Source organism: Cardiocondyla obscurior, linkage group LG13 (assembly GCF_019399895.1).
Source record: "Cardiocondyla obscurior isolate alpha-2009 linkage group LG13, Cobs3.1, whole genome shotgun sequence".
NCBI lineage: Eukaryota > Metazoa > Arthropoda > Insecta > Hymenoptera > Formicidae > Cardiocondyla > Cardiocondyla obscurior.
The window spans coordinates 5,043,293-5,058,804 of record NC_091876.1 but is presented as its reverse complement, the minus strand read 5'-3'; the positions used below and the strand labels follow the sequence as shown (position 1 = coordinate 5,058,804).

At 42.8% G+C, this 15,512-nt stretch overlaps 2 protein-coding genes across 2 annotated transcripts in view; one reads left to right on the top strand and one right to left on the bottom strand.

The window, feature by feature from the left end:
• Window positions 1-15,512, top strand: part of Hwt (heavyweight) — a 110,302-nt gene that overhangs the window by 15,657 nt on the left and 79,133 nt on the right. The gene's annotated exons all lie outside the window — the stretch shown is intronic.
• Window positions 206-1,886, bottom strand: LOC139107664 (chymotrypsin-2-like). The gene is made up of 7 exons (XM_070665443.1): window positions 1,789-1,886; window positions 1,634-1,707; window positions 1,410-1,504; window positions 1,163-1,304; window positions 957-1,070; window positions 706-858; window positions 206-417 (listed from the first exon to the last, which is right to left on the bottom strand). The coding sequence occupies exons 1-7, from the start codon at window positions 1,832-1,834 to the stop codon at window positions 274-276; spliced, it is 768 nt and encodes a 255-aa protein (XP_070521544.1). The 5' UTR covers window positions 1,835-1,886; the 3' UTR covers window positions 206-273.

Here is a 15,512-nt window from a genome sequence, read left to right as displayed (position 1 = left end):
AATAAACGTTGAGATTTTTAAGAGCGCTAGATTAGATTGATTATTGCAGTAATATATCGGAGACGGATTGGTTCGCATACTTGATGCACGTCTTGATAAGCACGTGATATTGCATTATTGGAATGCTCTTTTAAACTGTATTTTAAGAGTTTATCTATATCAATATTTTATTTTGCTTTCCTAACATTAAAATTAATACCGTGAGTAGTTTTATTTATTTATTAACAACGTTGCAGTCCGTACAAATAATAAATATCGTATAATAAGTTGAATTCATACAGCGTTCTCTTTGATCCAATTGATATACGAAGGCACGCGAGTGTACACAGTCGGATAGTCAGTAAGGGAACAAGCTTTCGCCCATGATACGAGCCCAACAAGCTTTCCATTAACGATCAAGGGGCCACCCGAATCGCCCTGCGAAAGAAGATTAAAGTGTTTGCTGGGATTAAAATAAAAAAGGAAAAAAAGAAAAAAAAATTTTTCGATTTGGGTACGCATAAAATAGTAGAAAGCTGAACGATAAAGAAATAGAGCTGTTTCTTTTTTCTTCTAATTCCATTTTGAAAAAGATATATTAATTAATTGTTATTCGTTGCATGTCTGTCTTATATTCTTTGAGATTGAGATGTATTTAGTTTTTATCCGTTTAATTGTGTTAAGAATTTAATTTGGGCTGAGGGATTGATACTTTTGGGTGTTTACCTTGCAAGACCCTCGTCTGATGTCAGGATCATTGGCACAAATATGGGTGTCGTAGATGGGATACTGCATGTAGCCGTACATTTCTCTGCAATAGCTCTGTTGCGCTACGTAAATGTTAGCCTTCTGCAAAATTTTGGATCCGGGCCCGTCTGGCTGAAATTTGCAGGGGATTTAGAACTGTTGTTGCTACTTTTAGCAAATATATCTCAACACGCAAACGATATATTGTACGGAATTTGTGAAGGGCTTACCGATAATCTTCCAAATCCGGAGACTCTGGCCACAGCCCCTTCCTCAACAGTTTCATCTTGTTCGGGTAGAGTTACGAAACCAATATCGCCTGATGTAGTGAAAGGAGTCATTACCTTAAAAAAGAAAAAAAAAAGAGTGAGAGAGTACAATGAAATATCGCATAAAGTGAAATTTAAAGAAATAGTCTATTAATTTGATAATTTACCCTAATCAGCGCGATGTCATTAACCCATGAATCAATAGAATTGTATCCTTCGTGGATAATAATGTTGTTAATCATATGTGTCTTTCGCGGATTATTTAAATTGACCGTACCGGCAATGATCATTATGTCGGCAACGGTCTTGCTGCGGAAGAGATAATTGCAACATGAATTTATTAAAACCGGAGTTAAAACCGCAAGTACAATATTTCATAAAGCAGGTTTTTACTTGGCTGTTAAAGTTAATTACCCTTCGACGCAGTGAGCAGCAGTAACGACGTAATTTGAATTGATGATAGATCCACCGCAAAAATGAAATCTGCTGTTCGGCTGCTGCAGAGAGACCTGGAAAATTATTTATTTGAATATTTTTTTTACATCGAGCTCGTAGTTAATTTATGTAAAACGAAATATTCGTATTGTTTGAAAGGGAGATATTAGATTCGTAACGTAAGAATCGATTTCGTGAATTACCTGATACGGTATTTCTCCTCGTGCTACATTTTCACCATTTATGATACGAGGGTCGAACTTCTGCAATACGGCGGCTGTGAACATAATATTGAATATATTAAGCTGAAACTTATTGAAAACGTTCGCGATCCCGCTGACCGATTAATTTTACTCACAATGCGAAATTGATATGCCAAAAAGAAATAATACTAGGAGCCGCATCTTAGATGGCAACAATTACGTTTAATGAAATGCGAACAATGAGTTAATTTATATACATATCTGATAAGCGATACGTACGTCAACAGATCGCTGAATAGCAAGTTTTTTTTTAAGTGTTTCAGATTAGATAAACGTAAAGTTAATTACAGATTACCCGCCGACTTTTTCGTCGATCAATTTCGTTTATCACCGTATTCGTGAGACATATGCTCACGTAATCAAATCTCAGGAATGTCTCGATATAATATTTATAAAAAAAAAAAAAGGAAAATAGTTATAGTTGAGTATTTAATATTGACAAAAGAAATTAATGACCGACAAATAAGGCTTAAATTTTTTTTTTCTTTTTTTTTTCGCAAGAACTCGGTGCAATATACATTTCATTAAATCTGAATCACGTTAGATATTGATGGACGTTGAATGGACTCTGAACAGCTCACCACTCGGGATTGATCGGTAATTGCATTATTGCAAAAAAAATTTCTAAATATAAATTTCATTGTTTAATTATCGCGATTGCACCACGGAAGAAATTACCACATGCCCACTACATTTGTTTGATACATTTTGTGGAAATAACTTCGATAATCGCTGATACAAAAGAGATTAAACGAGAATGTCAAAGATAATACAAGAAAATAGGATTTTTACATAGTGCTCAATGTCAAAGTGATAAGAAATCGTTTATTTGCTGGAAATACGTCTCGGTAAACCCAACAGAAATAGATTTACCTACGTTGAACAGCCACGTATAGATTAAAGTTTTTTTTTCCCCATAGAAGTAAGACTCTCTTCGCGTAACAAAAACTTTCACGTCCTCGGCAGCATACTAATTCATTGTAATCTCGTGCAAACGTGCCGACGAAGTTCTGAGTGTATTGCTTAACAGTTAAACACCGTGTTTTTTCTCTCTCTTTCTCTCTCTTTCTCTTCTTTGCTGCATCCATCATTTTAAGATGAGCGAATTGCGCGCTGTTTTTATCCAATTAGGATGGAGTAACCGTCAGTCAACTTGGCGTATCCCCGGGAGCGTCATAACCCATTATGAAAGCATCTGGTTGAGTGACCTTTCGATCGATAGTAGAATAGATGCGAAACTGCATCTAAGGCGAGGTTGGCTCGCCTCCAGATACTTCGAAAGTCTTGTACGTGCTGATAATGCTCTACGGACACATCGTCTATTTTTTTTTTTCTTTTTATCTTTTTAAACGATACAAGTTAAACACACCGGTTTTAACCAGTCGAGCAATCTTTTGAATAATGCAGCTTCAATTTGGACCTTTTAAATCTCAGTTTTGCTTGATCTTTTAAACGTACGGAGATACGAGACTGTTGATCGCGACCGGAACTGTAAGGAAGACGATTAGCGACCCGCTTCGTGTAAACGCTGACTTTTATTAACACCTTACTATTCGCGCTACGTTGATATTCAATTTTCAATATTTGCAATTTTTTTTTTTTTTGTGAGAACAAAATATCGAAAATCTCGTTTCGCAGATACGCTTCGAACGTATATGACACGCGATACAAGTGAAAATGTTCCCGAAAAATTCTCTCCGCGAGCGGCTTCCTGCGCGTTCTGTCAAGAATTTTATTACACTGTTAACGTAACTGTATCAAAATCGATGGAAATTAATAGAGCGCAGCTTCAGAAACGTTCGGCGAAACGTTTTACATTTCGGGGACATTTAAAATAGGAGAGTGCCTTATGATAAATACGATGTCGCAACTGTTATCCGGTGCACGAATATATACAAGTGGAATTTATTACACGGCAATCGCGTCACGGTTGAAAGATTATCGGAGGAGTAGAACGTCGAAGTGAGATTCCATGATGAACCGAGTGATCGACCTTTAAGAAGGCGGAAGTTTCCCCACCCCGAGTTTCCCCGAGGCATTCGTACACTTCATTCCGTGGCGCAGCTCCGCCACTGGATTCAGTTGTCCTGGAAGCGCCCATTCTCCTTTATCGCGGAAATCTTGACAAGCAGCCACCGGATGCCCGGTTTCCAAGGTAGGGGTCGATCGATTCTTCCAACATAATGGAATGCAGTTCGGCTTATGACGGTTGAAATCGAGCCGTCGAATGGAAAGATAATTAATATCGCCATAATCGCGCTCGAAGCGATACATCGGGACGTTAATTTCCGAAGCGGCCAGGATGTTATCATCGTCCTTCGCGTACGGGGCTTCCGATATATTATTAAAGGCTGCGGACAACAGAGATTGGATAATCCTGGACGAGTGACAGTTTCGCGATTGTTTTTTTTTAATTTTTTTTTTTTTTATTCGACCTGGACGTACCATTATTACCTAGAAATGTAGCAGGAGGTAGGGAGTCGATCGATCCTGGCGACCAAGAAGCGAAATTGAGAACCACTGTTCCAGGACTCACCTGCGTCCGACGACCCCGCATCCGGAGCTTCTCATCGATCATACAGGTAGTGAAATAGTCTGATTCACGAGTGCTTTCTCTCTCTATTTGTTAATGTACACAATTGCGATATGAGCGAATAATGAGCAATGAGGATTCTTTGATGCGAAATATATCAGGGAAATATTGACTTCAGCATTTGATAATTTTCTTCGTACGCGAAAAGGAGAAAGAAAGAGAGAGATTGAAAGAGAGAAAAAAAGAGAAGGGTATTTAAAGGAAAATAAAATTAATTTATTAAAAATTATGTCGGAGTACTTGAACTATATTTTCGTTAATGCAGAAAGAAGGAAATTTTGCGGCCGGTGTAATTATTACGAAACTTGCGTAGTTCACGTTTGTGTAGCGTATTTGGCAGAATTAGAATTCACTTAAATTTGAGAAAATAAGCTCGCGGATGCTTTTTGCGCTGTGTGATTCTTCACAATTATGTGTAGTAGCCGAGAGAGCATCGTAGCGTGAACGAAGACGAAAGTTGCAGAGGAAAGTTTACCAAAGGAAATACGAGGAATCGTAAGCCCGCTTTCAGAGTTTACAGTAATCGCTCGTTTCTCATAATTAGTGTTTAAAACGACGAGATCATTACCTGCAGTTGTATTTCATTTTTGTTCTTATTTTCCGTTTAATAACTTTTACCGTGTCGAGAGTCGTTCTACATTTATTTTAATTTTTTTTTTTTTTTTACCCCGGTTTTACGTGAATTAAGTGAACCGGGTGCAGTCAAATAACGGTGGATATCTATACGGACGGCCGGCGTTTTCGATATTTCGCCTTCACGACGTCGTAAAAGCAAAGGAGTACCGATGCGGCTCGTCTCTCCGCGAGCTACTTCTCTTACTCCGTTCAATCTCGTGGCATCGAATTTTTCAGCGACAGCAATACATCAATCACATTCTCTCATTTTTCTTTCGCGACGAACTCGTTGACAAATCGCGTTCGCTCGCGAAATTCGAAGGCGAATATTTTTCGTCCACGCCGACTATTAACGTTGATCTTCGTTAATAAACCGCAGGATGCACATTACGCGAATACCTCGGCGAACTTGGGCTGGGACTCTTCGATTCATACGATCCCCGCGCGATTTGGAAATTAACGTCGCTCCGGAAACGAGGGGAAACAGATGCAAATGGTTCTTTCGTCTATTTTTGAGAGAGAAGTGTTCATTAATCTCTCCGAAACAATTTCGTGCACTTGGCACACGCTGCTGGGATGGTTAAATGGATTTACTTTTGACTGACCCATTTTTCTCTTCCCAGACACGTTTACTGCCGGGCACATCAACCGCAAAAATTAAACGCGTGTCGTACATACGTGTACGTACCTACGTGCACGATATTCGCAAGTTATAAATATTTTACGATTTTTTTTTCCCAAGCGCGCATTTTCTATCCGCTTGTCAAACCGTGAACGCCACAGATGACAATTTAAAGCAATCGCGCTTTACTTCAATGACGTTGAGCTTTATTAGATTATATAACAATTTTCTAAAGTAGCACGAGAAAAAATTTCAGCCACGAACTCACATTACTTTCGACGATTTATCGCATCTATTGACTTTTAATTAAATGTATAAATCGAGTCTCGAGTTCCTTCTGTGTCGTAAAATAGATTTCTACCGCTCGTTAATTAATAATAAATTACTTCAAAGCAACATCGCGTGGTTTTTCCATTCATTTAATAAACGTCAGTTTAGATATTTCGTGGTTATCGATCTGAAAAAAATATTTTTTAATTTACCGATCGTACGCGTTGGATATTTACGACCGTGACATTTTCGCCGCGGCGGTGCACGGCCTTTCGTCGGTTACGTTTCGAGCGGCTGTTAAACTCGCATTCTCGTTTACTTCGGCGTAATTTCAACGGAGCCGATAGCGAGATATTCGCGGTCGAAAAGACGTCGAATGAGAGAGACGGCCGTTTTCACTCTTGCTCGTCGTTACCTTGACAGAAAAGCGAGCTGTTTGAATTTGCATGAAGTCGCACGCTCCGACGGCGACGGAAAGTGGAAGGAAGGGAAAGGGGTGGAGGAACAGCTGCTAGATTTTATTACGTTTCATCGTTTAACCCGCGGGCGCCTCGAATACCGGATTAGTGATAATTGCTTCGCGCGGACCGCGGCACCGTCGCCATCGATTTCTTCACGCGCGACAACCGGGTCGTTTTTAAATTTATTAATACGGAAATCCCGTTCGGATACGTACGCTTTTCGTGCCGCCGTCGCCGTCGTGCGAAATAGCGCCGTGCCCTTATCGATTACGTCGTATCAAATGCCGCTTTCTACTCCCAGGGGATGCTTTTGCGCGCGCGCGCGAGCGCGCACGAGTTGCCGAAACACCAGGACGAACTTGTTCAAATTTGCAACAAGTACCGGCTCGATATCACGTCGAGACATTGGACTTTTGAACTTGCACGTAAATTCCGCGACGGTCTTGTTGCCCGGAGTTTATCGAGTCCCCCGTGCGCCGGACAGACGCGGAGCGCTCCGAGTTGCACGGGAGGACTGCGAGAATTCGGCTGGTTTTCGTCGCGCTCGATAGGGAACTCCAATGTTTCGGCTTCGCGAAAAATGAAGATCGACGTATCTGGTGGGGTGCGGGGATAAACGGGCCGGAGTTGTTGATAGCTTCCCGGGCGACGTTGAATCTATCTCGAGATAAGACGACGGACTTACGTCTCCTCGCATCCGGCTTAAGGCGCGTTGCGTCACCTCCGAGCGAGCCGTGCGAATGCACCGGTGATTCCACGGCGAAGGAGATCAATACGAGTTTTATATAAATACGTGTCTGGTCAAAGTTTCCTTTTTCGGGCGCTGCCCGCGACAGTCGCGAGTTTTGCGATAAAGGCGAGCTCGCCGCGAGAAGATTATTAGATCAAACGGGGGATATTCTCGCGTGGAATACTCCGCGAACGCGACGGGTGCACGTGGACCGCGATAGTACGCGCCTGTAGGAAACGAGCTTTCGATCCGCTCTCAAATCCAATATGTCCGTGTGATGGATTCTCGTTCAACCAGGGACGACTGAGTGCGGGGAAGCGAGACTAATCGCGCCGCTCGCGCCGATCGTGCCATTATTCGATTCATCGTGTATCGATAAATCTTGGTCGCCTCGGGAAGTTCTTAATCCGCGGACTTATCGGGCTCGACGCGTTATCGGGGTAGACGCCCGAAGGATCAGCTTTCATCACTCCGTCGTGATTAATTATCACTCGGAGTGAATTAAGTCGCACTCTGTTGCTTATGTAATTTGCCACTCCCGACTTCGTTCGCTCTACATTTAACACTTCGCTTTGATAACCTCCAGCTGGTCTAAAAAGCTTTTAATTTTCGCCGCACGCAGACTACTGGTTAATTAATAATTATAACGTATCGGCGGATTTACTTAGCTCAACTTGATTCGCGCGAGTAATAGTTCCCTGTCTCCGACTCGTTTTCTCGTAAAAACGCATTTTCTTCCCCTTCGGATGTTCGTATAATATTATTTTCGCTTTACATTTAATTTGCGACGGTTGGTGAGCGCGTATACGTCGACTTTTTTTTTTTTTTTTTCTTATTTATTAATATCGTACAACGGCGGTTTCGTGCTATTTACTCTTATGCGAGCCCCGCGTTGTTTGCTTAAGAGTAAATAGCTTCTAACAATGTAGCCTGGCAACCGGGGCTCCGTCGGAGCAAAATATGGTACAACGTGGGCGCGACACGGGACCGCAAAGGATGATAACTCCCTCGGGGCGCGAGAGCTATAATCACAGTCGGGCTTGATAACGTAAAGAGCAGGCGTTATCTGGGGGGGTAGAGTCGGGCGGCGTGCGGCGGATCAATCGTCTAATACACAAACCGTGAATATCGGTAACAGTATACGTCCAATTACAAACGCCGTAAACGGGAGGCGCCCGTGAAATAATTTATTCGCGAGTACATCTCGTCTTGGGGGAATTATTTACGCGCGAATTAATCGATTCATACCGCCTGAGCGTATTATTATAGCCGCGATGCGCTCAAGACACCCCCCAGCTAACTCGGCGGATTCAATATTACAGCGTCATAACTCCCCGACACCGAGAGTGAGCGCTATATTTCACGAATAACTGACGTATACAGACGCGCCGGATATTCGCCGCGGCATCTTTTCCTTCCCGCCTTGAAATGCAACGCAATCCAATCCGGAGATTGAGTGTCGTTAAAACCACTCGGTTTCCGCCCGCTGGATTTCACTCGTGATCTTTTTCATTCCTTAAAGTGGCCCGAAATCCTCGATACACACGGTTATTTACGACGACAGAGAAGCGTATAATGCATTTCTTGCCGCGTTCTTGCTGGAGGTAAAGGAAAGATCAGTGAGCCTCGCTCATCAATTTTCCACGCGCGCCAGCTTTCATCGTTATGTTTCATTCGCGATTACCGTTTAAACTGCGGCGTTTTTCAATCCGCCTCGGAACTCGGAAAGTTTTAAGAAATATTCTCCCGATTTAGGAAAAAATTAAAGAAACTTTTATTTTCGTTGTAACGTACGCTTACATTTTTTTTTTAATATAATTTGCCAGTTTCCTTCCGTTTCCATAAAAAAAATTTTTAATTTACCACACGAATTATATTTTACATATCTATTTCGGAGTCTAGTATTATTCCGTTCCGCACTCTTTGTAAGTATCCTGTTTACGTTTTCAAACTTGAATAAACTCAAAACTCGCGGAATGGAGAAAAAGTATGCGCATAAACGCAACAGTATGAAAAGAAGTTATTTTCTTGATAGAAAATTTCTTTACGAGATAAAATTAAAGTTTATACATTCGCGTTCTATGGCACGGTATCTTTACATACATATATCGGGTCTGAATATCGAGCACATAGTGCGCTCTACATGGGTTTCCGTGAAAAGCCATCGGACCATTTTTAACGCGGGGAAATGCAACGTGGAAAAGGATGTCGCGCGGTAGTCTCGCAATTTTCCTCTTCGATATTGAGTTCCCTCTGCGATCTGCAACAAACCACGTCTGACAGCTCGCAACTTAGACGCCGCGATGGATTTGGATGAACTCGAAAGCTTCCTGCTCCTTGTTCGTAACACGGGGTCATTGATCCGCTCGCTGAAGGAAACGTTTCCTTTCAAGCGACGCGGACACAAGGAATTCCTCTGGTAGCATCTCTCGCCGTAACTATTCGTACGCGGTTTCCAGCACGTGGTTAAATTTACCACGATAAACATTTTTCCTCCGTTTCTCGCGAATCCGAAGATTTAAAATTTAATATTGAACGAGGTACGAGTCTATTTCTTTTTTTTTCTTTTTTTTTTATTTAGGATTTATTCATTTAGGTTCACTTAATTATGTCGCCGACATTATTTACTATGCGCGTTGTGTTCGGGTTCAATTAATTTATCAATGGAACGTTTGACGCGTAATATACATAATGGTGATTGTAATTATTAATGTTAAATATTGATTTCGTTCAAAATACTGATTTATGTATGCTTCAGCGTTGAAACATTGACTCGGTTTAATTATAATAGACTTCGATTATGTAAATCTCCGCAAGGAAATTTTACAAAAGCTTTAGTTATTTTCTATTGGTGGTAATTTTGACATTGTGTAAGAGAAACGGTTGAAATAGCTCAGCTAGATGGAGGCAAAGTGCGCTCTTTGTAAACGCTCTATGGGTAACCCGTGAAAAGCTCTTTCAGCTTGCGCAAGCTTTGCAAGCACGGGCCTGTATTATCGGTAGAAGCCCTCTTTACCTACCTGTGGGATCTTATCAAGAGGCGCAATAGCCAAAAATGTAGATTACGTTCTCTTATCAGCAGTAAGTGAAGCTCTTAACGCAAACATTTATAAATAGCATTAAATATTAAAAAAAAAAATATCTATCGCTTATAAAATATAGCAAAAAAATTTTGAAGTCATTAATTTAATTAATAAATTTGTAAATTAATAAATTTATAAAAATATATAATATTAAATTAATAATGAACACGTTAACAAAAAGCATTTAAAAATTATTCAAGCGCATCGTACTTTTTTTCGTGATAGCACACGCGCGATTGATTTTCGATGCGTGTATTTACGAGAGCCTTACGTGTTCCGATGTGCTCTTTAGACGTTCGTATAAGAAGAGTAATTTGCATGCTCGTTTAACTTCATCTCCCTTGCCTAAAACGGCTATATAATTGTACGCGAAATCGTCCGATTTGACTTGATGCGCGATTCTATCGAGGGTCCTTTAGAGAAGCTAATTGGCCGGTCAGACCTTCGCCATGAGCCCGTATCCGTAGCTGCGACAATGCAATTTACATATACGTCGTCCCTTCACCGTGGAAACCTCAATTCCGCCCAGGAAACGAAGGACCTTTCCTTTCGAGGGGGCATCGAAGCCAGTTAGGAATATTCATCGGAGGGAGGAGGGGGATCATCAATTATGTGAATACTCGTCGGAATGAAAGCCCGAAAAAAAGTTTCGAAGTAAGACGAAAATAAAATTATAGATTTTAATAATTAAAAATTACGTTCGTTGAGTTGTTAATTTTGGATTATACTCTTTACATGTTTCGTACGGTGCGCGATGCGTTGAACTTCAAGTAAACCGAACGAGACTAACTGCGAGGGCAGCTGACGTGCGTTTATGCTTCAATATTTAGTCACTTTACTTATAGAGACTTATAGTACCGTGGCAATTTATTGCGAATTTACCGGTGGGGCCAATGACCCGATAATCTCGGAGTAACCGCCGTCGTAAAAATCTAACGAGCGATTTATTATTACGGACGCTCGAAATCGCGGCGGTGTGTGTTTTATATCGCCCCGGACCGCTCTTTCTGCGCTGGTAAGCTCGACGTCGGAGCACACTTTTGCCAGACGTAAAGATAGAATCCCCGAGGTACTTTCTGATCTATCTTCCGCCGACAGTTCCTTCGGGCTCCTCCTTCGCCGCATAACCGTTCGCCGTTGGCTCTTATTTATATCTATCCGCCGCGCGGAAAAATTCTTTTCCCTTCGACTTCTTGTTTCGTTTAGCAATCGCGCCCCTTGCCAAGAATTATACGATCTATCCGGAAGAGGCGAGCCTGTAAACCTGGCAACAAACGTGCATACTACGTAGATAGAACGTTCGGATTTGTGGACCGTTGAGCTCTAACGTTTGCGTAGTAATAAAAAGAGATTTTTCCCGCAAGGGTCGTTTCGATAATCCCGTGATTACCTTAAAATCGTTGAACAATTTTTTTTTTTTTTACCGGCTAGGGGTTTCGAAACTTTTAACGAGCGCAACGATGATGTCCCTTTGTACATGTTTGCTTACAACGCCCCAAAAGCGTGTTCAATTAATGGCAGGCCCTTTGAAAAAAAAAAAAAAGTCAGATTGGAGGTCCCGGAGTTTCCGCGGACGAATTTTCAGCGGCTTAAACGAAGAGTTCTTTTTCCCTAATGGCGTTTCATATTATTTCAGCGCAACGAGGTCGAATAATCTTTTGTAACGCTATCGTCGCGCTTCTTCGGCGAAAATATTAGCTTTCATAAAAAGTTTCATTAAATTGGAGCGTGCGATTCAAGACTTCGCGCGGTACGCGAATAAAAGGCGCCTCAATCTCGCTCGCTCTCTCGAGGGTTGAGAAACGGTTATTGCCGCGGTTATCTCGAACTCGCTTGCACTGAATTTCTTTCCTCGCGCAAGATCGCGGGCGGACGAGCCTCCCGAAATAAGGTCCGAATTTTTGGCTTCCTGTTTTTTAATTGCTGCGATTTATTACCAAAGTGATCTGTGATATATTAATTACCGTCCGTATTTATAATTTTTTTTTTTTTAATTTAACGTGTAATTCTATAATCTTATTATCTCAAACAGCGTTGTACTTGTCAAACTTCCAGCCAACTATTATTAAAAAGTAATAAAAAAAGCTTTGCGATAAAATTTATCAATTTTTCAAAAGCCTCGCGACTTGAAGGATTTGTTCGAAGTGTTCTCGCCCGTTCTACGACGGGCTGCCTATTCATATTTTAAAAAACCGTTTTCGTGATCTATTCGTCTCGGTCGCGTCCCTCCTGCTCGTCGTGAGCGTGCGAGAGCTCTCCCCTGAGAATCTGCGGTATAATAACGTTGACACAGCCGACGGTGGCGCACTAAATAGGCGCACCCGCCACCCCTTCATTTCATCCTCGTTCTCGTCCCTCATATTTCGTGCTCGCGCCTTCGCTCACATTTATCCGCGGCTCGCACAAGACGTCACCCCGTAAATCCATCTCCCGCGCCGTACATATATTTCTCGCAGGTTACGTGCATTATTACGATTCCCGGCTACGTGGTGCCGTTTTTGTATTAGGCGCGCGATCAACAAGACGAGCGTTGCAGACGTCGCGGCGCCTCCAAGAGTTACGCGCTCTGCCAGCCACGTCCGTCAGCCAGGCTGCACTCGAATACCTCCGGAACGTTCGGTATACATCTGCTCGTGCCGTTAAAAATCTAACGTGCCGTGTTTTATGTATCGACTCGTGCACGCCGATTGACGTGCAAGGGAAAAGAACCTCTCGGCCCGTCGTTCTCTGTCGATCATTGTCTTCCACTGCGAAATAATTCCGCGCCATTCCCCGCGTACGCGCGGGATGGTTCATTCCTTTTATTCTCCGACGGGTGCGCTACGAAATTGATTTCGAGCCACTCGCCGCGCGCGTCGTAAGCGGCGCTTCTCGCAAGTCTCCGCGAATAACGGCGCCTTGGCTCTCTTTTTAAAGCGCCGCGCCGTGGAAGCGCGACGTGAAAATGTTGTTCGCGTAAGGGGGAAAACGGATACCAAATTACATCCGTTCGATTTAAATGAGAAAGGACGTTGCTTTGTAAGCGAAATTTAATATCCTTCGACATGGTGTTTCTATTATCGCTCTTTCCGGCCTGCCTCTCGGCACCCGGAGGGGCGCTGTATCATTTTACGGGGTCCTTCAGTCGGTGATTTCACGGGGTGAACGTGCGGAAGGGAGGGAGGGGGTGTCGCGCGGGATCAATCTTACTGCGAGAACAATGGAGGCGTCGTATGCAATGACGAAAGTCTTCCGTCAACCCTTTGTAGATCCAATGTGATTCCTGTTACGTTGGCGACGACAACGGCACAGGATGAGGCAAGGGCTGAGAGTGGCTCCCGACGTTATTCCGCCGAACGTCGGGGGTGGCTGGCGCTGTAACTCTTAATGGAGGCGCCGTTCGCGCCGCTATTTACGACCATTTATTTAATCGGTTCGTCAAAGTCCGCGCGATTAATGCGTCGCGATGAAAAGGCGTCCTCCCACTTTTCTAAAATAACGCGTAAGAAAATATCCCCGGCGAGGTTCTAAGCGACAGACGACGCTTTCGAGGAGCTTTCTTTTTCTTTTTCTCGCGATATTAAATTTTATCTGTTGGAAATGTTTGTTTAAATAATTCGTCGACTCGCGGTGTAATTAAAGTAACATCTTGGGTTCTTATTAAATGAAATTAAATGAAGTTTACGGGCACTTGTTACGAAAGGGGGCTTTCCTGTATGTGAAATTGTGAAATTCGCCGCTGCGACACAGGTGTGCTCGGCCTCGGCTTCATTTTCACGGGGAATTTAAGACTACCCGTATCAATCTGTGGAAAACCGGTTTACCGGCCGCTCTATTTCCCTTTAACGCGATCGCGCTGGAACTCGATTAAGCGTTCCGGCCGGTCCGGATGAGAAAAGAATTCACGTCGGCGATAGGCCTTCTCTTTCGTCTTTTCGCGTAGGGGAATCTCGCGGCGGGGAATTCTTTCGAGAGATTCCGACGAAATCGCGGAGAGACCCGTGTACGCTTTCCCCAATACATATGTATGCCCGATACATATGTACGTCGCCATCGCCAAAGTTCCCGGGGAAAGTTTTCGGTGCCCCGACGAGACGATAGAAACCGTCGGCGAATTACCAACGTAGATAGACTCTCCGGACGCGACTGTCGTTCAACTCGCCACCAACTTGCGGCCGGACAGAACGGATCTCCCGTCGTGACGGACGACGCTGTCGCGTCTTGAAATTCAAAGCGTTTTATCTGCAACGCTTTCGGCAGACGGAGGGATGGAAGGGTAAAACCGCAGACGGAAATATCATTCGACCCTGGCAAGCCTCATCGCGCGAGAGTAACATCACGATTCCAACGCGAGACAAAGGCGATCCCGCTTTGCTATTGAAATTAAGAGACGCTAATTATGTTCCGCATTAAGATAATTGTATGACTAACTAGAAATAAAAAAAAACAGTATTTTAAGAAAATTTTTTGTTTTTTAATTATTTTTAATCGCTGTCTGGCAAAACTGTCCGACACTGATTCAGAATTGTAACCTTTCAAACGTCTATGTACCTACGAGATAATTATTACAGACTAATTACGAGCCGGGAAAGCTAAATATCTAAATGTTTTTTGCCGCGTACTAATTTATTACGCGTACTGACCTAGCGCGCTCTACTACTTTTATTAAAAGATATATCGTTTCGCTACGATATTAATTTTTATGTATCTTTTGTGGAATGTAACAATTTTGTTATCTCGCGTACTGTGCTTGAAGTTGATTACGTATGCTCGGCGTACTCAACGGGGTTCCTTGTTCTCCTACGCGCAGCAGGTAATCCCTGTGTCAGACCGAGCGCCCGCTTGTCGCGCTCACCTGTAAATCATGGCAGAAACTGCCGGCGGTACCAACAAGGACAGCCACTTTTCAAGAGAGGTCTCTACATCAAGTTTGCCCGCGCAGAACCGCAGCCGCGCTCGTATATTATTTCCCAATGTTCCGCGGCCACGCACCTCGCGCCATTTTCCCCATTTTTCCCGCAGTCTAGAAGTGGATATCGAGACGCTGGGTGGTTTTACCGTCGGCGATAGTAGCTACCGGGGATTTTGAGGGCAATAAAAAAGATCTCGAAAGAGGATCGACTTCGTACGAAACGATCGTCGTACGTTACATTGATAGGCGACGAAGGTAGAGATCGTTTTGCAAATGATTAATTTGGGAAATAGAAAAGCTGGAGAATATTCGAACGTTGTAAGAACATTTAAAACGTAAAATTGTTAACAAAATTTTTTTTTAATATACGCCGAGTATTTAGTATTTAAAATTTAATATCGCGAATATTTGGTAACGCGTACAGACCAGCGACTTTATGTTATGTAAGTAAGAGGCGTTTGAGACGATACATTTTTACTTCATTGCAATTAAGAAAAGGAGATTGCAGTCGAGGGGATGAACACTTACTGGGGAAATAAGGAAGGTTGTTTAGC

Excerpts from the sequence above, each read along its gene's own strand:
- LOC139107664 (XM_070665443.1), bottom strand. The coding sequence starts at position 1,834 with ATGCGGCTCCTAGTATTATTTCTTTTTGGCATATCAATTTCGCATT. Across the intron at positions 1,505-1,633 it reads GAGGAGAAATACCGTATCAG|GTCTCTCTGCAGCAGCCGAA; the intron begins GTAATTCACGAA and ends ATAATTTTCCAG. Across the intron at positions 1,305-1,409 it reads GCTGCTCACTGCGTCGAAGG|CAAGACCGTTGCCGACATAA; the intron begins GTAATTAACTTT and ends TCTCTTCCGCAG.